Source organism: Chlorocebus sabaeus, chromosome 20 (assembly GCF_047675955.1).
Source record: "Chlorocebus sabaeus isolate Y175 chromosome 20, mChlSab1.0.hap1, whole genome shotgun sequence".
Classification (NCBI taxonomy): Eukaryota; Metazoa; Chordata; class Mammalia; order Primates; family Cercopithecidae; genus Chlorocebus; species Chlorocebus sabaeus.
Window position 1 is genome coordinate 66,621,916 of NC_132923.1, and position 22,118 is coordinate 66,644,033.

The 22,118-nt window shown below is 36.6% G+C and overlaps 1 protein-coding gene across 2 annotated transcripts in view; it reads left to right on the forward strand.

The window, feature by feature from the left end:
- ANKRD13C (ankyrin repeat domain 13C) overlaps positions 1–22,118 on the forward strand; it is an 88,368-nt gene that overhangs the window by 60,250 nt on the left and 6,000 nt on the right. Inside the window, exons 9-12 of one of the 2 annotated variants that reach the window (XM_007978310.3) lie at positions 287–448; positions 13,976–14,055; positions 15,996–16,094; positions 19,868–19,968. In XM_007978310.3, the coding sequence (XP_007976501.2) occupies positions 287–448; positions 13,976–14,055; positions 15,996–16,094; positions 19,868–19,968 (442 nt within the window). The remainder of the gene's footprint in view (positions 1–286; positions 449–13,975; positions 14,056–15,995; positions 16,095–19,867; positions 19,969–22,118) is intronic. The other variant, XM_007978311.3, reaches the window with a different exon arrangement.

Consider the following 22,118-nt stretch of genomic DNA (forward strand, 5'->3'; position numbering starts at 1 on the left):
GGCAATTTTATTTAAAATCATTTGCAAATTAACTACCATACATTTTTGTGTGTTTCAAATTTCTCTTTACTGATTTGAAATGTATGCTTTGTATATGTTTAAACTTATTGAATAACTTAGATGTATATATTGTATAAACCTAGAAAATGCAAAATAATTTGATAATTTCAAGTACCAAAGGAATATTTATTTTTGTCTACATGTTACATGTTTATGGAAAAATATATTACCTTGACACTTTTTTTAACCTAAAAATTTTACTTTTAAATATTTGGTTTTGTTTTAGGAAAGAGTAGGAAACTTTTTGGCAGACTTTTATCTGGTGAATGGACTTGTTTTAGAATCAAGGAAAAGAAGAGAACATCTCAGTGAAGAGGATATTCTTCGAAATAAGGCCATCATGGAGAGTTTGAGTAAAGGTGGAAACATAATGGAACAGAATTTTGAGGTATAATTTTTAATTCTCCTAATTTGTAGTTTTCTAAGAAGAGAGGGGATAGATTTCATTCTTGGTGGCATTCAGTAAGTATATAAATATACTCACAGCTTTTATTTACTATGTGTTACCTTTTTCTGTGAATCTTCATTTCGTTGATGTCATTATTATGAAGAAGATAAAAAAGAAAAAAATGGCCTTTGGGATTTTTTTGTGAATTCGTACTTTATCTTTGAGTCTTCATTACTAAGTAGATTAAAAGTTTAAAACCTAATGTTATTATTATTATTTTGAGACAGATTCTTGCTGTGTTGCCCAGGCTGGAGTGCAGTGACTCAATCTCGGCTCACTGCAACCTCTGCCTCCTGGGTTCAAGTGATTCTCCTGCCTCATCCCCCCAGGTAGCTGGGATTACAGGCCCTGCCACCAGTCCTGGCTAATTTTTGTATTTTTAGTAGAAATGGGGTTTTACCATGTTGGCCAGGCTGGTCTCAAACTCCTGACCTCAAGTGATCTGCCTGCCTCAGCCTCCCAAAGTGCTAGCATTACAGATTGCGAACCACTATGCCCAGTGTTCGTTCTTTATTTATTTAGAGACGGAGTCTCCCTCTGTTGCCCAGGCTGGAGTGCAGTGGCGAGATCTTGACTCACTGCAGCCTCTGCCTCCTGGGTTCAAGCGATTCTCCTGCCTCAGCTTTCCGAGTAGCTGGGATTACAGGCGCTTAATTCTTTCTGCTTTGCTAATCAAAATCCACTGCTTTGAAGGCCCAGCTAAAGATCTACCTACTTTATGGTGTCGTTACTGACTTGTACCTTCCCATATATTTTTTGTTTAGCATATGTTTACTGAAAGCCTGCTATATGCAAAGAATTGTGTGACAGTAAGGAAAGGGGAGGGGAAATTAGAAAATAAAAGATGTGTGAGACATGGTAACTGCTCCTTAAATCTTATTCCTCTGTGAAGTGAATTAGATGCATTCTTAAATTTATTTTTTATTTGTATAATTTTAGATTTCCAATAAAAATACTAGACTCATACAAAGAATTCTTGGACACCTTCATCAAGATTTCCCAGATGGGCCCGGGCATGGTGGCTCACACCTGTAATCCCAGCACTTTGGGAGGCCAAGGTGGGCAGATCACCTGAGGCCAGGAGTTCAAGACCAGCCTGGCCAACGTGGTGAAACCCCGCCTCTAAAAAATTAGTTGGGCATGGTGGTGCATGCCTATAATCCCAGCTACTCGGGAAGCTGAGGCAGGAGAATCGCTTGAACCTGGGAGGTGGAGGTTGTGGAGCCAAGATTATGCCATTGCGCTCCATCCTGGGCAACAAGAGCGAGACTCCGTCTCAAAAAAAAAAAAAAGATGTTAACATTTTACTGCCATTTGTATAGCACTGTTTTTCAAACTGCGATATAGGGATCCTTTAGTAGATTATAAGAAATTAATTTAGTGGGCCATGACTACTTTTTTCCTTTTTCCCCCTTAGTTGTTGGCAATACTGAAAAAAATTAGTATCTAAATGAAAATGGTAGGCCAGGCACAGTGGCTCACACCTGGAATCCCAGCACTTTGGGAGGCCAAGGTGGGAGGATTGCTTGAGTCCAGGAGGTAGAAACCAGCCTGGGCAACAGAGCAAGACCCTGCCTCTACCAAAAAAAAATAAAAAATAAAAAAAATAAAAATCAGCTGTGTGCAGTGGCATGAGCCTGTAGTTCCAACTACTTGAGAGGCTGAGGCAGGACAATCACTTGAACCCAGGAGACTGAGGCTGCAGTGAGCTATAATCGTGCGACTGCCACTGCATTCCAGCCTGGGTGACACAGTGAGATCCTGTCACCAAAAAAAAAAAAAGAGAAAAATCAGAGCACATTATACATAATGAGAGTCATTACTACTTCATGAAGCAATAGTTTCAAGAGTGTGTGTGTGTTGTATAAACATGCATATGTGTGAGTGCCAGATTTTAAATTGTGAGTCACAGTTATGAAAAGGTTAAAAGGCTGCTACAAGGAGGCTTGAATTCCTGGAATGTTTAGTGCTTTCCCTATAGTATTGTCCTGGATTCTATGTTTTAGTGATGGTCCAACTTTCCAGAATAGTATGCCAGGTTTCAACTAATTCATGGTAGTACTATGTTTGTCAGTAAAACATGTTAATACTTAGATCATGTATCGAGTGAATCAACCATAGTTTAGTTGAGTACATTATGTAAAATGTTTAAAATTGTGATCATACCACTTTAGTGTGATCCTGTCCCCTTCCTGCCACATCTCATCTGTGCTCCTCATTTTTCTTCTGACTTTGGGAGAAAGCTTCACCAGACTTCATTTTCCAGGAGCCTGCTAGTGTTTACTGATCTCTCAGTCAGTAGGAAATACAGGCCAAAATGCATTCAGGAAATAGAAATGGAGATGAATTAATAGCGGGAATGCTGAACTCAGTCTTTGACAGGGCTGCTATCTTCTCCCATTGTTGACCAGACAAAAGCCCATCTCTTTGGACTTATATTGTGATTTAAATTTTATTAGAGTTCTTTTGAAAAGAGGTGATTTTGTTGTGTTGGTGATTATTGCTACTTTTTTAAAAATTTGGGCAACACAGGCCAGGTGCGGTGGCTCATGCCTGTAATCCCAGCACTTTGGGAGGCCAAGGGAGGCGAAGGTGGGCGGATCATGAGGTCAGGAGATCGAGACCATTCTGGCTAACACGGTGAAAACCCGTCTCTACTAAAAATACAAAAAAAAAAAATTAGCCGGAAGTGGTGGCAGGTGCCAGTAATCCTAGCTACTCAGGAGGCTGAAGCAGGAGAATGGCGTGAACCTGGGAGGCAGAGCTTGCAGTGAGCCAAGATTGTGCCACTACACTCCAGCCTGGGTGACAGAGCAAGACTCTGCCTCAAAATAAATAAATAAATAAATAAATAAATAAATAAATAAATAAAATTTGGGCAACAAACTAATTTGGGATAAGTATATGGAAATAAGACTTTATAGAATGCCGTTTCATGGACTATTTGCCAGTTGCCTCTTTTGGTCTGATTTATGTACATTTAAATTTACGATAGACAACTTGATTTTCTTAAGGGCAGAGATTGTAACCGGATGTACTTGAATAGTTAAAGAGGTCTTTAAGTAGCATTTTAAGCAGCTGTAGTTTTGCAAGGTAAAATTAAAACAGAGTTTAATGCCAGATAACTACATAGTGGAACAAATTAATATTAATTACATTAAATAATTAAGCTTTCAACTTCTAATCAGAAATTAAAGGGAACACTTCCCATATGAACCATAGGATTTTGAACTTTATAGTTGATGAATATTTAAATTCAATTTGTCAGTTTCTACAAAAGATACAAAATCTGGTGGGATTTTGATTGGGATAATAATGTTGAATCTGTAGGTAAATCAGTTTTGACATAAAAGCCTGTTTGGATTTTTTTTAATTAAGCTTTTTATTTTGAAATAATTATAAATTCACATACAGTTGTATGAAATAATACAGGGATTCCATGTATGCCTCACCCAGTTTCCCCCAATGGTAACATCTTACCAAAGTGTAGAACAATATCACGGCGAGGATATTGGCATTTGTAGTCAAGACACAGAAGATGTCTACCACCATAGGATCCCTCATGTTCCTCTTTTTTAGGCACATTTGCTGCCCCCTTAGCCTCTCTCTGTCCCTTATGCCTGGCAACCACTAATCTGTTCTTCCATTTCTTTAGTGTTGCTGTTTCAAGGATGTTCTGTAAATGGAATCATATAGTTAGCCTTTTGAAATTGGCTTTATAGTTAGCCTTAGCCTTTTGAAATTGGCTTTTTTTTTTTCACTTAGCATAATTCACTGGTGATTTATCTAAGTTGTATGTGTTAATAGTTTGTTCTTTTTTTTGTTGAGCAGTATTTCATGGTATTAGTGTACCACAGTTTGTTTAACCATTCACATGTTGAAGAACATCTGGGTTGTTTTGGGCCATAATGAATTAAGCTGCAAAAAACATTCACACATAGGTTTTTGTATGAATCTAATATAAGTCTTCATTTTTCTGGGATAAATGCCCAAGAGTGCAGCTGCTATGTCATATGGTAGTTAGCTGAATGTTTAGTTTTATAAGAGACTACCAAAGTGTTTTTCATTTCTTACATTCCCATCAGCAGTGTATGAATGGTCCAGTTTTTCTACATCCTTGCAAGCTTTTGGTATTGTCATTATTTTCTATGTTACTCATTCTGATAGCGTTTAATGTGATCTCATTTTGATTTAATTGTATTGTCCTCCTGGCTAATGATATTGAATGGTCATCTCTTCATGTGCTTATTTGTTATCTGTATATCCTCTTCTGTAGCATGTCTCTTCATGCCTTTTACTCTTTTCCTAACTGGATTTTCTTTTTTTCATTATTGTTGAGTTTTCAAAGTTGTTGTTGCTTTTGAGACAGGATCTCACTGTTTTGGTCAGACTGGGGTGCAGTGGCACAATCTTGGTTCACTGCAGCCTTGACCACCTCAACTCAAACAATCCTCCCAACTCAGTCTCCTAAGTAGCTGAGATTACAGGCATGCATCACCATGCCCAGTTAACTTATTATTATTATTATTATTATATTTTTGTAGAGACAAGGTCTTACCATGTTGCCCAGACTGGTCTCAAACTCCTGGGCGACTCTCAGCTTCCCAAAGTGCTGGGATTATAGGTATGAGCCGTTATGCTCATATTTTTTTATATTTTCTTTATATTTTCTTTATATTTTCCACATGTTAATTGTTCATCAGATAGATGTTTTGCAAATATTTCCTCTCACTCTGTAGCTTGTCTTTTCATCTTCTCAAAGTGGGCTTTCATTGAAAAAAAAGTTTATCATTTTGATGACATCCAATTCATCAGTTTTTATCTTGTGTCACATGCCAAATCTGAGAAGTTTTTGCCTAGCTCCAGGTGTCTAAGATTTTCTCCTGTGTTTTTTTCTAAAAGTTTTATATCTTTATATTTTACATTTAAGGAAATTACCAGTTTGAGTTAATTTTGTGGAAAGTATGAGGTTTAGGTCAAAGTTTTATTTATTTTTTTTGCCTTGGATGCCCAGTTGCTCCAGCATCATTTTTTGAGAAGTCTATTCCTCCTCCATTGTATTGCCTGCTGAGGTTCGTATAGGGATGGTGTTGAATCTATAGATCAATTTGGGGAGACTTGATATCTTAACAATATTGAATATTCTGTTTGATGAACATGGTGTGTCTCTTCACTTATTTAGGTTCTCTATAATTTCTCTCAGAAGTGTTCAGTGTATAAATATTACCATATTTTATTAAATTTATCTTGTAAATTTTTAATATTTTTGAGGCTATCATAAAAGATTGTCTTTAAATTTCATTTCCCAGTTTGTTTTTTGTATATAAAAATAAATGTGATTTTTATACTTCTACATTTATATATTCTATAGTCTTTTTATTTTATTTTATTTTATTTTATTTTTATTTTTTGTTTTCTTGGAGACAGAGTCTCGTTCTGTCTCCCAGGCTAGAGTGCAGTGGTACAATCTCAGCTCACTGCAACTCTGCCTGCCATGTTCAAGGAATTCTCTTGCCTCAGCTTCCGGAGTAGCTGAGATTATAGGCACCCACCACCATACCGGGCTAGTTTTTGTATTTTTAGTAGAGACGGGGTTTCGCCATGTTGACCAGGCTGGTCTAGAACTCCTGACCTCAGGTGATCCGCCTGCCTCGACAACCCAAGGCGCTGGGATTACAGGCGTGAGCCACTGTGCCTGGCATATTCTATACTCTTTTGTATATTACTTAGGAGTTTCTACAAATGCTCATGTCATCAAATAATAATGATAGTTTTACTTTTCTCTTGCCTGTTCTTACTTCTTTTATTTGTTTTTCTTACGTCACTGCACTGGGAAGTAGCACCAGTATAATAGTGAATAAAAATGTTATGAGCAGGTGCACATGGCTTTTTCTTGATCTTAGAAGGGACTTTTTTATACTAACATTAATTTTTTTTTAAATTACTCTATTATTTTTCAACCTGACTTAAGTCATTTAATGATTACTAGGAACCAAGATTTTCTTTTTGTTTGTCAGCATAGTAATCCTTTTAATATTATATTTTAAATTTTTTTAGAATAAAGAAAATGTGCCTTGTTATATGTTGTTTGGACTTTAGATAAGGGGGAATCGAAGAATTGCATTTGAGAATATTTTCAGAGTTCAATTATAAATCTTTTTAGAAGAAATTTAAAGAAAATATTAATAGTAATTCTATTAGATATTCATCAATATGTATAATTTGATTTGGTTTAATTAGGTAAGGTATAGGATGCAAGAACAACAAAATAGAATTGACAGGTCTAATTATAGAAGGATACCGGTAGCTGTATGTTGTTTTTTCTCTTAGACACAGGCATAGAATTGAACACCTGGAAAGCAGCATGGAACTGTTAGCAGTTTATATATATGTAATAGTGGACTTGAAAGAGGAAAAGAAATATTTGTATGCATTTTGTTTATAATTTTAGGAGTACAGTTCTTTTAAGCCTACATAATAAGCTTTTTAAGAACGGTATATATAAGTTTAACTTGGCTGGCACGGTCGGTGGCAGGCAGATCACTTGAGGTCAGGAGTTCGAGACCAGCCTAGCCAACATGGTGAAACCCCGTCTGTATGGAAAATACAAAAATTAGCTGGGCGTGGTGGTACACTGTAATACCAGCTACTCTTCAGGCTGAGGCAGAATTGCTTGAGCCTGGGAGGTGGAAGTTGCAGTGAGCCGAGATCACGCCACTCTACTCCAGCCTGGGCAACAGAGCGAGACTGTCTCAAAAAAAAAAGAAAAAAAGTGTTTAAGTCTATTATTTCATGTGAGGTTAAACAATAGGAGGTCAAAGAGGAGAGACCTGTCAAATAAATTCAAGAGACATTCCCATTTTAATGGTGAACTAGATTTAAAAATTTAAAGTTTTAAAAGACAGTATAGCTGGGTGCGATGGCTTACACCTGTAATCCCAGCACTTCGTGAGGCTGAGGTGACCGGATCATTTGAGGTCAGGAATTCAAGACCAGCCCGGCCAACATGGTGAAACCCCATGTCAACTAAATATACAAATAAAATTAGCGGGTATGGTGGTGCACGCCTGTAATCCTAGCTACTCAGGAGGCTGAGGCAGGAGAATTGCTTGAACCCAGGGGGCAGAGGTTGCAGTTAGCCGACATCATGCCACTGCACTCTAGCCTGGGCAACAGAGTGAGACTCCATCTCAAAAAAAAAAAAAGACATTATAAATCAATATTGAAAATTGATGCTTTCAAGATCACAGCTGACAATGTAAGAACAAATCAAGTGTAGAAATAGACATGCTATATGCTATATTAATTTTCAAGTCATGGTGAATTGCAGATTAGTAACTCAGATGTATTTAATTAATAACAGTTGTGTGGAAAGCATTATATTTTATCAGAGAGTAATGAAGGATTCTCCAGTGGCCTGCCTAATCTGAGTTGCGTGCCATAAACTCAATTTCAGCTTCTGCAGGTTAAAAACTAAATTTATTGGATGTCTTTCATAGCTGGCTGAAAAAAGAAAACAACAAAAACTGAATTCATATACACCTCAACAAAGTTTTGTTTCTTATTGATATTGACTTAAAGCACTGGAGTTGTTAGCATGGGCCTTGTACTAAGTATTTTCCATATATTATCTGATTTAGTTATTGTAATGACCTAAAGAGGTGAGAGCCATTGCCCATTTTATAAAAAAGAAATTGAGATTTAAGTAAGTTAATTTGTCTGAGTTACAAAGATAGAGAAAGCAGAGATGGGCTTTTATTTTATGAACCTGACTGCAAGCCTGTTCTTTCTCTAAGTACTTTGCTTCTTAGTCTGTCTTTGTTATAGTTTCTTCTTTCTGTATATCCAGGTATTAACATGTCTTAGCAATTCTTTCAACATACTGGGAAATTGAAGTTGGGAAAGCGTGGGGAAACCTTAAGAAATAATCCTGGGAATATGTTATTGGTAAATGTCGTAAAAACTAGTAGAGCACATAATAGTAAAAAGTATATTTTTGATTTTGGAGAATTATTAAAAGTTTCAAAAATCTAGAAAATATATATGATTTCTTATTTTTTTCAAAAGACATGAAAATTCTATATTTTAAAGCCATGTTTTAATAGAATTTCAGTTCTTAAAAATAAATGTCTACTCCTTTTTGGAATGAATTTATATACTTTATTTTAAATAAATAGCTTTTGGGTTTCTTCTTGTCCCCTACCCCCAGCCAAACATTTATTTCAATTTCTGCAAGAAATGGCTTATAGGTAATATTTAGAAGGAATTATTTGCCATTTGACTACTTTTACTGTACTTCTTCTGCCTTTTTTCCTCTTCTTTCCCAGATGTGGTTCTAGTATTTAATATATATTTTTGACAAAAATTTTGATAGCAAAATTTAAGTGCTCAGAAATTCTTAAATCATGGATACTTGGTCTTGTATTTTTAGCTCCTTCTTATAACCAGTTATCATTGGAGTAGGGAACAATGCTCCGTTTATACCTTAGTCAGAGTCAGTGATAAAAGCACTTATACTGTGCCAACTGTATGTTCAGAATATTGAGTTAAGCCCTATTCATGATTATGGATTTTTTTTTTTTTTTTCTTTTTTGAGATGGAGTCTTGCTCTTGCTCTGTTGCCCAGGCTGGAGTGCAATGGCATGATCTCAGCTCACTGTAACCTCCATCTCCCGGCTCCAAGCAGTTCTCCTGGCTCAGCCTTCTGAGTAGCTGGAATTACAGGTGTGCACCACCATACCCGGCTAATTTTTGTATTTTTAGTAGAGATGGGGTTTCATCATATGGGTCAGGCTGGTCTCGAACTCTTGATCTCATGATCCACCTGCCTCGGCCTCCCAGAGTGCTGGAATTACAGGCGTGAGCCACTGTACTGGCCTGGATTTTTTTCTTTATTTACAAATCTAAATAGGAATACATAATAAAATACATGAATATCTTAAACTTTCAGAAAGCTTTGCCATATAAAATATTAGAATGATAACAAACCTAGAAATAAAGTATTTCCTATATGCTTCAAGGAAAATAGTCGTCAGAAGTTTTACATTTAATTATGAGGGAAAGGCTTGAAGGTATTTCAGTTACAGAGCTGATTGATTTGGCAAAATAACATTAAAGAGTTATCTGGTATTGCACCAACCTCTGTGTCTTCCTGTTCCATTAGATAGCCATGGCATCAGTATAGAGGGGGCACTGAAGGATTCAGCTAGAAGTGTCAGTATATAATAAAGGACTCTGGATCTATTTGGGATTTGTTGAAAAAAAATAAAGGACTAATTAGGATAAACTTAAACTAGAAAGACATTTTTAGAATATGATAATTGATATTTATAACAGTGAGATAAAGTGCTCAATAAAAGGTTAAATTACATTGATTACACTCTTTACTAAGATGGGGAATGTATAATGTACTGTTTAGAAAGAGTTTATTTAGAAATGGTAGAAACTTATTTGGAAAAGTTATTACCTGAAAAAAATATAATGATGTGACGTGCCACGTTATGTAATCATGTGACAAATGTGTCTTTACCATGAAAATGTTGTATATATAATATTAAAAATATTAATAGATAGAGATTTTGGTGGATATGGGATTAGTCTTTGCTGTGGTTCTAGGTTGCAGAGCAATCTTAAACGTTTCCAACAGTTTCCCCTAAAATTAAAGGTTCTATTAATGCATGTTTCTCTGCTTTCTAGCATATCACTAGATACTATTTTACCTAATGTTTTGCCACAGCATTTGTGAGGGTCATTAACTAGCTTTTAAGCCTCTTCGTCATTCTACTGATAAGCCATTGCTACATGCCATAGTATTATGTATAATATCCCAGTGTAAATTTGGAATTTGGTATTGGTTATGATGTAAGTTTGGCTGCTTATAAGAAATCTCAAAAGAACAGTGACTTAAACAAGATAAAAGATTGTTTTTCTCTCATATAAATATCTGAGTTTGTGTGGTTTTTCTCTGCTCTGTGAGTTAATCTCAGACAGCTTTTTTTCTTTTGTCTCCTCTGCCATTCCTAGGTTGTGGCCTTCCATTCACATGGTATAAGATGATTCATACTGCCGGGTGCGGTGGCTCACGCCTGTAATCCCAGCACTTGGGGGGCTGAGGTGGGCAGATCATGAGGTCAGGAGATCGAGACCAGCCTGGCTAACATGGTGAAACCCCGTCTCTACTAAAAAATATAAAACATTAGCTGGACCTGGTGGCCATGATCAGAGATTACCAGTGACTTCTAACCAACAAAATTTATGGCCTTTTTCAGGCTTCTTTCTCCTCAAAGTCTCTGTAGTTTGATATTGAAACAGTCTTTTCTTTTGGCCTCCATTATACTGTAAAGGAAACTAAACTTTACTTCTTCCAAACTTAGTTCTTAGTTGATATGGACTCTCGTACCAAAAGACAGGTTTACAAGAGAAAAGCACACAAGTTTATTAATGCGTGCCGCACACCACACGAGAAACCCCAATGAAAAGTAACTCAAGGACTGGGCACAGTGGCTCACACCTGTAATCCCAGCACTTTGGGAGGCTGAGTTGGGCAGATCACTTGAGGCCAGGAGTTTGAGACCAGCCCAGCGAACATGGCGAAACCCCATCTCTATTAAAAATACAAAAATTAGCTGAGCTTGGTGATGCACACCTGTAATCTCAACTCAGGAGGCTGAGGCAGAAGTATTACTTGAACCTGGGAGGCAGAGGTTGCAGTGAACCGAGATTGTGCCACTGTACTCCAGCCTGGGTAACAGAGTGAGACTATGTCTCAAAAAAAAAAAAAAAAAAGTAACTCAAAATAGTGGCTTAGAACTCAACTTATATAGCATCTTCAACAAAGAACAATAAATTTGTAGAGAAATGACAGGACAAACGAAAGTGATTTTAGGTTTCCAAGGACAGGAAAGGAGTAAGGTTTGTTTGCAGATTCCTCTGGTGCTGTCGCTGAGCCAGTAAGAGTATAGGTTATCTCCAGTGAAGCAAAATTTATGTTCTGTAGTTAGGCAGAAAACAGGGAGGACAGAGAAAAAACTTTTCCTCCATTTACTGCTTCTCTCTCTCTCTCTTTTTTTTTTTTTTTTTTTTTTGAGACAGTCTTGTTCTGTCCTACAGGCTGGAGTGCAGTGGCATGATCTCGGCTCACTGCAGCCTCCATGTCCTGGGCTCAAGCCGTCCTCCCACTTCAGCCCTTCAAGTAGCTGGGACCACAGGTGTGTGCCACCACTCCTGGTTACTTTTTTTTTTCTGTATTTTTTGTAGAGATGGGGTTTTGCTATGCTGCCCAGGCTAGTCTCGAACTCCTGAGCTCAAGGGATCGACTTGCCTTGGCCTCCCAAAGTGCCGGGATTATAGGCATGAGCCATCACACCTGGCCTGCACTAAGCTTTTTACATATGTTATCTCCATTAATTTTTAACTATGAGTTAGTGGCCCAATTCCCATTTTGCAGGTGAGTTAAGTTGACATAATAAAAAGTAACTTGCCCAAATTCACACAACTACCAGGTATTGGAGCTGGGATTCTAACTCAATTTTGTGTCTTAACAGTCCTTGATTTTAACAACTCTAATATACGGCTCATTAACATCTTACACTGATTATATGTAAAACCACATTTCTTGAATGAGACCCTCTCTTAATGTTGTTATCATCTTATTATTTATATTAGTCTTTCACTTACTATCTTTTTGCTCCATAGTCCTGTTAGATTTTCATTAGCAATTGAAAAAAAATTTTTTTAAAAAATGTATGAGGTATTTTTTGTTTTGTTTTGTTTTCTTGAGACAGAGAGTCGCTCTGTTGCCCAGTCCGGAGTGCAGTGGTGTCATCTTGGGTCATGGAATGCAGTGACGTGATCTCAGGTCACTGCAATCTCTGCCTCCTGGGTTCAAGTGATTCTCCTACCTCAGCTTCCTGAGTAGCTAGGATTACGGGTGTGAGCCACTACGCCTGGCTAATTTTTGTATTTTTAGTAGAAATAGGGTTTCAACATATTGGACAGTCTGGTCTTGAACCCCTGACATCAAGTGATCCACCAGCCTTGACCTCCCAAAGTGCTAGGATTATAGACATGAGCCACCATGCCTGTCCAGTTCTTTTTTTTCTTCCTATGAGGCAGGGTGTTACTCTGTTACCCAGGCTGGAGTGCAGTGGTGTAATCTTGGCTCACTGCAGCATCAACCTCCTGGGCTCAAGTGATCCTCCTGCCTCAGCTTTTCAAGTAACTGGGACCACAGGCATGCACCACCACCCTCAGCTAATGTTGTTGTTGTTGTTGTTGTTGTTGTTTTTAAGAAACAGAGCCTCATTTTATTGCCTAGGCTGGTCTTAAACTCATGGGCTCAAGTGATTCTCCCATCTTTGTCTCCCAAAGTGTTGGGATTACAGGCATGAGCCATTCCACCTGGCCCAGGAATTTCCAATTTCCACTTGTGCTCCAGAGTTTAGTTCCTTATTGCCAGTCCATCTTACAGTGATTGAAATTCATATTTAGCAAAGATAAGGTGAAAGTTTTAAAATCTGACCTTTGCAATTTTTATCATCTAAGTTGATCTCCGTTTTAAACTTCCCATCTGAGTTTAAATCAGTCTCCTTGTGTTTTTTACCTTTAATTTTCTCTGTTTTAAAAACACTGTTTCATCTTCATTTAAATCTGAAGTCCAATTGCATAGTGTTGATTATTACCCACAGAAGATTCCTATCATTTCTGACATATTTTCCATTTTCTGTAATCTCATTTGGTCTTTAATATGCTCTTTTGTATTTCTGGTTAACTGTTAATGTCTATATATTTTTTCTTTTCTTTCTAACTGAATTGTAAATTCCTTGAAGTCAGAGTTTTTTGTTTTTTGTTTGAAGCGAAGTCTTGCTCTGTCGCCCAGGCTGGAGTGCAGTGACACGATCTCGGCGCACTACAACCTCCACTTCCTGGGTTCAAGCAATTCTCTGCCTCAGCCTCCTGAGTAGCTGGGATTACGGGCACTCACCACCAAGCCCAGCTAATTCTTTTGTATTTTTGGTAAAGACGGGGTTTCTCCATCTTGGCCAAGCTGGTCTTGAACTCCTGACCTTGTGATCCACCCACGTTGGCCTCCTAAAGTGCTGGGATTACAAGCATGAGCCACCATGCCTGGCCCAGAGTTAGTTTTTACACTTCTTTGTAGTTTCTATGTTTAGCAGCTAGTATGATGCTAGGAATATTTTAGATGATTGACACATTCAATGAATGGGTGTTATTACTTTGATATTTGTCTTTTTGGGATTTAGAAAAAAATTGATAATAAATATTACAAATAGAACTTAAACCACCATGGAATGATCTTAGAAGTAACCTTTTCAAGTATTATATTGAAGAGATTAAGTAGATTGTTAGTTTTAATCGTTTACTATATATTTTCATCTTATATTTAAAAAATAACATTTTTCTTTTTCCCCCACCCCCACTTTCTTTCTTTATTTTTGTTTTTGGCAGCCGATTCGAAGACAGTCGCTTACACCTCCTCCTCAGAACACTATTACATGGGAAGAATATATATCTGCTGAAAATGGAAAGTAAGTTTTTTTGTTGCTTATGTATTATTTGACTTTTAGAAAGAATAATTTGTAAAAACTGAATATGTGAATATTTAGGTGTAAAATTATTTTGGAGAGAATTATTGATATATTTTTGACTGAAGCAGTTCTTCTACCTTTTAAAAATATGGATTAAGTATAATAAGGACAAAATGTCCCAAATTATGTAAACTCTTGCAAATGGTTGTAGATCTTTCTTTCTGTATCCCTCCTGTCAATTTATACACAACTAAAAAACTAAAGAACACTGTTCTAAGGAAATAGGATGTAGGAAATTGCACAGGACAGTTGCTTATTTGAGATTTCCCATTGTATGATGAGCTTTTCTATTTTGTGATTATCCTGATTTTTTAGCATAGTGTGCAAGGCCATTCATTATTTATCTTCTTTTTTGCCTTTCCAAGCTCCTCACCTGTCATTATCCTTTAGTTTCAACCTGTGCTAGACTACTCACCATCCCTCCATAGGACCTTTGCTGATGTAATATTACTAACAGTAGAGTGCCTACCACATAGCTCATACTCATTTTATATTTATTGACTGAAAGAATGATGAATGAATAAAGAAAGGGTTTATTTTTGATAAATGGATAAGTAAAAAGTGTATCCTGGTCAACCATTATTTCCTTTTGGTGGAGAATAAAATATAAAATATTACTTTCCCGCTCTTGTTTAGGAAGGAGTTGTCATCATTTTTTTTTCTTATTGAAAGTTTTGTTGTATTTTTCTAATTTCTCCAAGATGTTTCCATCTTAATATTTTTATAGTTTTTTTTTTTTTTTTGAGATGGAGTCTCACTCTGTTGCCTAGGCTGGAGTGCAGTGGGTGTGATCTCGGCTCACTGCAACCTCCGCATCTCAGGTTCAAGCCATTCTCTCACCTCAGCCTCCTGAGTGGCTAGGATTACAGGTGCACTCCACCATGCCCAGCTCATTTTTGTATTTTTAGTAGAGACAGGGTTTCACCGTGTTGGTCAGGCTGGTCTCAAACTCATGGGCTCGAGTGATCCACCTGCCTCGGCCTCTCAAATGCTGGGATTACAGCTATGAGCCACTGTGCCTCACCTTAATATTTTATAGTGTTAAACAAAATTTATGAGTGGATTGTTGTATTAGATTAGCCTCCTGCATGCACTAGGCACCAGCAGACCATACCAAACCAGAATGTAGTTACTTCTGCTAAGTACTACATAGTTAAACTGAACTTTGAAATGGGCCAGTTTGAAAAGAAAAAAAGGACATTCCAGGCAACCTGAGTCGGCATAGTAATGAAGTCTTCTGTTTTTTTAACTGTATAAGGAAAGCAACTTTGAAATAACCAGATCACCTTTTTTCCCCACTGTTTCCACTTCAGCCCTTTTCAGTCTGTAAAGATAACCTCCTCTGTTCAGCTTATTGGGATGCTCATTCTACTTCACAGAATTAGGTACTGTCCTGTGCTAGAACTGCAAACAAAAGCCAATTAGATCTTTATGCTAAATTGATAATTTTCTTTTGATAATAGTTAATATAGAATTCCTTATTCTTCACAATATTTCTTATTAATCAGTGAAGAGACTGCAATATACAGTAAAGAAGTTGAATTGAATAAGTGGCTTTAAAGATATACAATGATACCTTAAAAAGTTTTTTACTAATGATTTTCTTTATTCCTAAAAATAGTGATTATTAAAATTATATTCAATGTGAAATTAGTTTAGATCTGATAATTTCTGAACTTTTACTCTTTGTTATTCTTTTTTATTGCCCTTGTCTTAATTTCTTATGCATATCTTATTCCCTTTTAGCATAATTTTATTTCTACAGACAGTAAGAAAAATTGAACTATTAATGAATGTCGTTGAAAGATGACAGATGCTTCTTAGGAAGGTGATAGACTATGGAAAAAGTTTCCTAACTTTTTTTTTTCCTCCCATTTTAGAGCTCCTCATCTGGGTAGAGAATTGGTGTGCAAAGAGAGTAAGAAAACGTTTAAAGCTACGATAGCCATGAGCCAGGAATTTCCCTTAGGGATAGAGTTGTAAGTTTGTTACTAACTACAAATGTTTATGAAAGAAACTATTAAACCCTAAAGGCTGTAATAATATTTGCACCCCAGTGGTGCATTTGAGACCTTTGAAATGAAAAGCAGATAGCCATTGCCTTGATAGTGTGTGCACCATTCTGGAAATTTTCTGGTTTGCAACAGTATTGAGTTTTACTACTTTCACCAGATACATTTTTGAGTAGATTTTTTTTTTTTTTTTTTTTTTTTTTTTTTAAAGATGGAGTCTTGCTCTGTCGCCCAGGCTGGAGTGCAGTGGCACAATCTCGACTCACCGCAACCTCCGCCTTCTGGGTTCAAGCGATTCTCCTGCCTCAGCCTCTTGAGTAGCTGGGATTACAGGTGCCCACCACTACGCCCGGCTAATTTTTGTATTTTTAGTAGAGATGAGGTTTAACCATGTTGGCCAGGCTGGCCTCGAACTCCTGACCTCAGGTGATCCACCCACCTCACCTTCCCAAAGTGCTGGGATTACAGGCACGAGCCACCATGCCCAACCGAGTAGGTTATTTAAATTATAAAAGTAATACATGAATACATGCTTGTTTTTAAAAAAAATCAAAAAGTATGGAAATTTACAGAATAAAATGTGATGTTTTAACACATCAGAAGTTAATGACTATTTGGTGTATTTTTGACTAGAGTTATCCATATTTTTCGTTTTTTAAAATAAAAATGGGGGAATCATTCATGTTTTGTTCTGTGTGTTTCTTGTTTTCATTTAAAAGTGAGTGTATCTTGGCTGGGCGTGGTGGCTCATGCCTGTAATCCCAGTACTTTGGGAGGCTAAGGCGGGCGGATCACCTGAGGTCACGAGTTTGAGATCTGCCTGGCCAACGTGGTAAAACCCTATCTCTACTAAAAATATAAAAATTAGCTAGGCATATGGCGCATGCCTGTAAAAGCAGCAACTAGGGAGGCTGAGGCAGGAGAATTGCTTGAACCAAGGAGGCAGAAGTTGCAGTGAGCCAGGATCGCACCACTGCACTCTAGCCTGGGCGACAAAGGAGACCCCATCTCAAAGAAAGAAAAGAAAAAATGAGTGTGTCTTGAAGTTTTACAGTGATTATATTTTCGTCTATTGTTTTTCCTTGATATTTTGTAGTGTTGATATACTGTTTATCATTCATTTACTGATAAACATTTTGGTTATTTGTAGTTTGTCACCATTTTCAATAATATTCTGGTAAACATATTGAATATATCCTCTCAAACATGTACTCATTAGATGCTCCTTTTTAAAAATATTCAGTTTGGAAAAATTACTGGAATGAGAGATGGGTAGCAAGAACTGACTGATAACAATGATAGTTTTAGGCTCCTCACTAAAGTGGGAGGGAGGAGATGAAGCACTGGGCTATTTTCTCTTACTAGTTCCTTCCCTTTCAAATCTGGCCTAATGCATTAATTTTTTAACGGCCTAATACATTTTTAAAAAATGATTGGAGAAGAGAGCAGGTGCATATTTTTTTAAAAAAGTATGTACATACCTGAGCTTTCCCCATACCTAGGCTTTAGAAAAGTAGATAGAATGTTCTGTACAGCCCTCAAGTTATGTCAGAGAGACATAAGTATCAGAAAATGTGGAAAGTTAGCTACACATACAGATCTGCCATAATTTGTCATATCTAGGACCCAATTGACTCAATGATGCACCAATTTTATTTTATTATTTATTTATTTATTTTGAGACAGAGTCTCACTCTGTTGCTGAGGCTGGAGTGCAGTGGTGCAATCTCAGCTCACTGCAACCTCTGTCTCCCAGGTTCAAGTGATCCTCCTGCCTCAGCCTCCCAATTAGCTGGGACTACAGGCATGTGTGCGCTACCACGCCTGGATAATTTTTGTAGTTTTAGTAGAGATGGGGTTCACCATGTTGGCCAGGCTGGTCTCAAACTCTTGACCTCCGGTGATCTGTCCACCTGGGCCTCTCAAAGTGCTGGGATTACAGGTGTGAGCCACCACACCTGGCCAAAGATTCACCAATTTTATATTCTACTTACTAATAAAGATGAAAATTACAGCGAATATTAAGATGTCATCAATTTTAGGAGTTATCCTAATTTCAGATATGTTATATGAAAAAAAAGAGTATCTTAGAATTTATAAAATGTGGCAGTTATAACCACTACTCCTGAAAAAGAAAATGAAATGAGGAGTCGGGCACAGTGGCGCACGCCTGTAGTCCCGGCACTTTCAGAGGCTGAGGCGGGTGGATCACCTGAGGTTGGGAGTTTGAGACCAGCCTGACCAACATGGAGAAACCCCGTCTCTATTAAAAATACAAAATTAGCCAGGAGTGGTGGTACATGCCTGTAATCCCAGCTACTCGGGAGGCTGAGACAATTGCTTGAACCCAGGAGGCAGAGTTCGCATTGAGCCGACATCACGCCATTGCACTCCAGCCAGGGCAACAAGTGTGAAACTTCATCTCAAAAAAAAAAAAAAAAGGAAGAAAGAAAAGAAAAAGAAATATGGAACGCAGTGTACAAATGCCAAAGAATTTGCTCTAAAAGGTCAAAAAAAAAAAAAAAAGAAAATTACCTATATATGCCATAGAAAACAAGAAAGAACATGAAATCAGTATAAAGTAGATCTTTCTGAGATGAAAATGTAAGACAGTAAAATGAAATGAAAAGGAAATTGTAAAGCTAAGGAAATAAATTGAGCACTAAATGACACTGTTACAAAACAAATACAGTAGAAACAGTAATGAATAGAATAGATGTAACTGAAAATTAAATTTTGACAGCTCTTGGTGAATTCAGTAGAAGAAGAGATTAAATAAATTACACAAGCAATTTGTATGGAGGACAAAAGTGGTTCAATATGAGTCATTCATGTTTTACTTAAAAGGCCTCCAAGTATAATCAAAATAATATTCAAAATATGATAGAAGAAATTTTCTCAGTAATGAAGAACTAAATCTATAGGATGACATTAGGTTCCATGAAAAATTGATACAGAATGATTAGTAACAAAAATTATCCTGATCTAACTATTAGGCTTCAGTTGTTGATAAAGAAATCCAAAGGCACCCTGGCAGAAAAGGGGTAAAATCAGCCTGGCCTTACATATTTTCATATATCTTTGCTTTTCTGAAGTAACAGAAGTGTGATCTGTCAGTATTTCTAACTTTCATTTATGTATGGAGGCAACTGAAGATATTCTCAAGCACGAAAGAATTCAAGAAACGTAGCAGTCATAGGACTTTTTTGAAAGAAAAATACTACTACTTAAAAAAGAAATGCATCCAACCAAAACATGAAAGAAATTATTAGCATAATGATTAATATGATATAGAATGCTAACATATATTATGAAATTATAGTTCAGAGGGAAAGATAGTATAACCTGAAATTTTATATGAGTCAAATTTCCCTTTAAACATAATAAAGATAAGCAATCATTTATCAAATATGCAGGAAATCAAGGAATATTAAGCACTTAAGAGCCTTTTACACACACAATAAATTGACAGTGGAAATCAGCCACCCAAACAGTGAATCTAGTTATTAGCTTTGAGGCCATCATGGACCTAAAATCAAACAACTGTGAAAATTATGGCTGAACAATCAAAAGTTACAAACCATTATAGAGTAAAAAGGAGGAATAAAGTGTGTAATTTACTCATCCTTAATATCTGGAAGTCAATACTACTGTCCAAGTTTGAAGCATGTAGTTAAAAAGCGTAAGGACACATAGCAATTTGAACAATGAAAACATTTTTTTCTTCTTCCATTTTTCAGATTATTGAATGTTTTAGAAGTAATAGCTCCCTTCAAGCACTTTAACAAGCTTAGAGAATTTGTTCAGATGAAGCTTCCTCCAGGCTTTCCTGTAAAATTAGGTAAGAGAAAAATTTAGATGTAATTTTAGTGTCCATTAGGAATATGGAGCTGTTTATTAACATTTAATAAGCAATTTGTTTTAAAGCAGGGGTCCCAACACCTCTGCTGGTTCATGACCTTTTAGGAATGGAATGCACAGTAGGAGATGAGCTGAGCAGCAGGCTAGTGAGCATTGCTGCCTGAGCTCTGCCTCCTGTCAGATCAGTGGTGGCATCAGATTCTTGTAGGAACATGAACCCTATTGTGAACTGCACATGTGAGGGATCTAGGTTGCATGCTCCTTGTGAAATCTAATGCCTGATCTGAGATGGAACAGTTTCATTCCAAAGCCTCCCCTGACCCCCACCAGTCTGTGGAATAATTATCTTTCATGAAACAGATCTCTCGTGCCAAAAAGGTTGGGGGCTGCTGTTTTAAAGGAAAATAGATGTCCTAGTTGCTTACATTTTTGTAAAGGTTTTCAGTAATTATATGCATTTATTTATGTTTTGTCTAATATTTAAAGTGCCTGATGAGAATTCTTATTCTACTTGATTTAAATTAAATGTAAGGGATCTATTTCACACAAGAAAAGTGTGGGTGAACTAAATGATGTATTGTAATAATGTTTTTCATGTGAAATAGGGAGACTAGAGATTAGCCCAGATTTTCAGCTATGTTTTGAGTTTCTGTGTAGTTAGAATGTTTCTGGAGTCAGCAGTCACTGTTGATGGATAAAGTAATACTCATACATTTTATTTTTCAGCCCTAAATGTTTAATTTAGTCTTAAACAATAATCTTTAGAAATAGCACAGTCATTTTTGCATATATTTTTCTTTCTAACATATCAGAAACCGAGGAAGAAGAGACTATTAAAAGGTGTTTTGAGTGTTTAGATTTAGATTTAGCAATAATTCAAGCTTCAGGAGATCCTTTAACACTATCCATCAATTCAGCCACTCAATGTTTAATGAGTACTATAATTCTTCAGATATATCTTGTTTTATTCAATATTTTTAAAACCACATCTCAGAATACTTAGGCCAAAATGTTTTCATTACTAAAAATTAAACCTGATCTTCACCATTTTGCACACTTGGAAATAAACATTTTCTAGATTAAAAATGACTTTTAAATAAATGATTTTCAAAATGTCCCTCTAGTTGCCCTTTGCAATTCAAAAGCACTAGGAACCCAGTGTCTACTTGGATAAATCAGTGATAAGATCTTAGGCAGAAATGGTTAGAAAACGAATGCAATTCAGAGCTGTGTGTCATAGCCATAAGGGTTCTTCACGTTAGCATTTCTGCAGAAGTTTAAAACTCCACTGCCATTTTTTATGGTGAGGGAAATATTTCAAGTTTTAGACTCCCTTCTAGGTACTGTTAAGAGACCCATGACAAACCAGAATAGAGAACAGGAGTTAAACAGATGAGAATTTCAAACTATCTCTGTATTCACATCTATTTTTAAGTTCTAAACCCAAATCAAACCCACAATACATTTATTTTTATGCAAAGGAAATATTTTCATTATATGAGAAGGAAAACTGTAATCCTTTTTTTGCAGGCATTTCTTTGATGTAGAACCACATTTTTAACAAGGAATAATCTTTTGCTTGTATACTTAAAGTTATGGGATATTTGTTTAACTATTTCTCTTTTGTTTCACTGTCCTTCTTTTAAACCAACCCTGTAAAACTTCCTCCTGTGTATGTTTAATCTTTCACCATTTCTTTTTCTACATTTAGGATAAAAAACACAATTGGGATAAATTATAAAAATTTGGAAATTATTGTTAACACAATTACATGTTTCAGAATCAGCCAGAACTTTAAGTGCTGATTATGAATGGTCTTTTCTCTGATTGGCTTCTTCTCTCATTTTGCTCAGACTAAATATGATCCTCTTTCATCATCAAATCTTCATCTTCCCCCACCATTTCCTCCTACAACCTAAGCACAGATGATTTTTACTTCCTTTGATACAAAAAGATAATATCAGAAATGGGACCTCCCTCACTACTTCCAACACCCCATACAGACTTTTCTGCCCCAAGCCCAACCTTTTCTTTCATCTTCCTGTCTCACTGGAAGTGCCCTTCTTCTTAGCTTGAGTAATCTCTTCCTTTGTATTATGAATCTGTTTTCCCAGCTCTTTTGAAAAACTA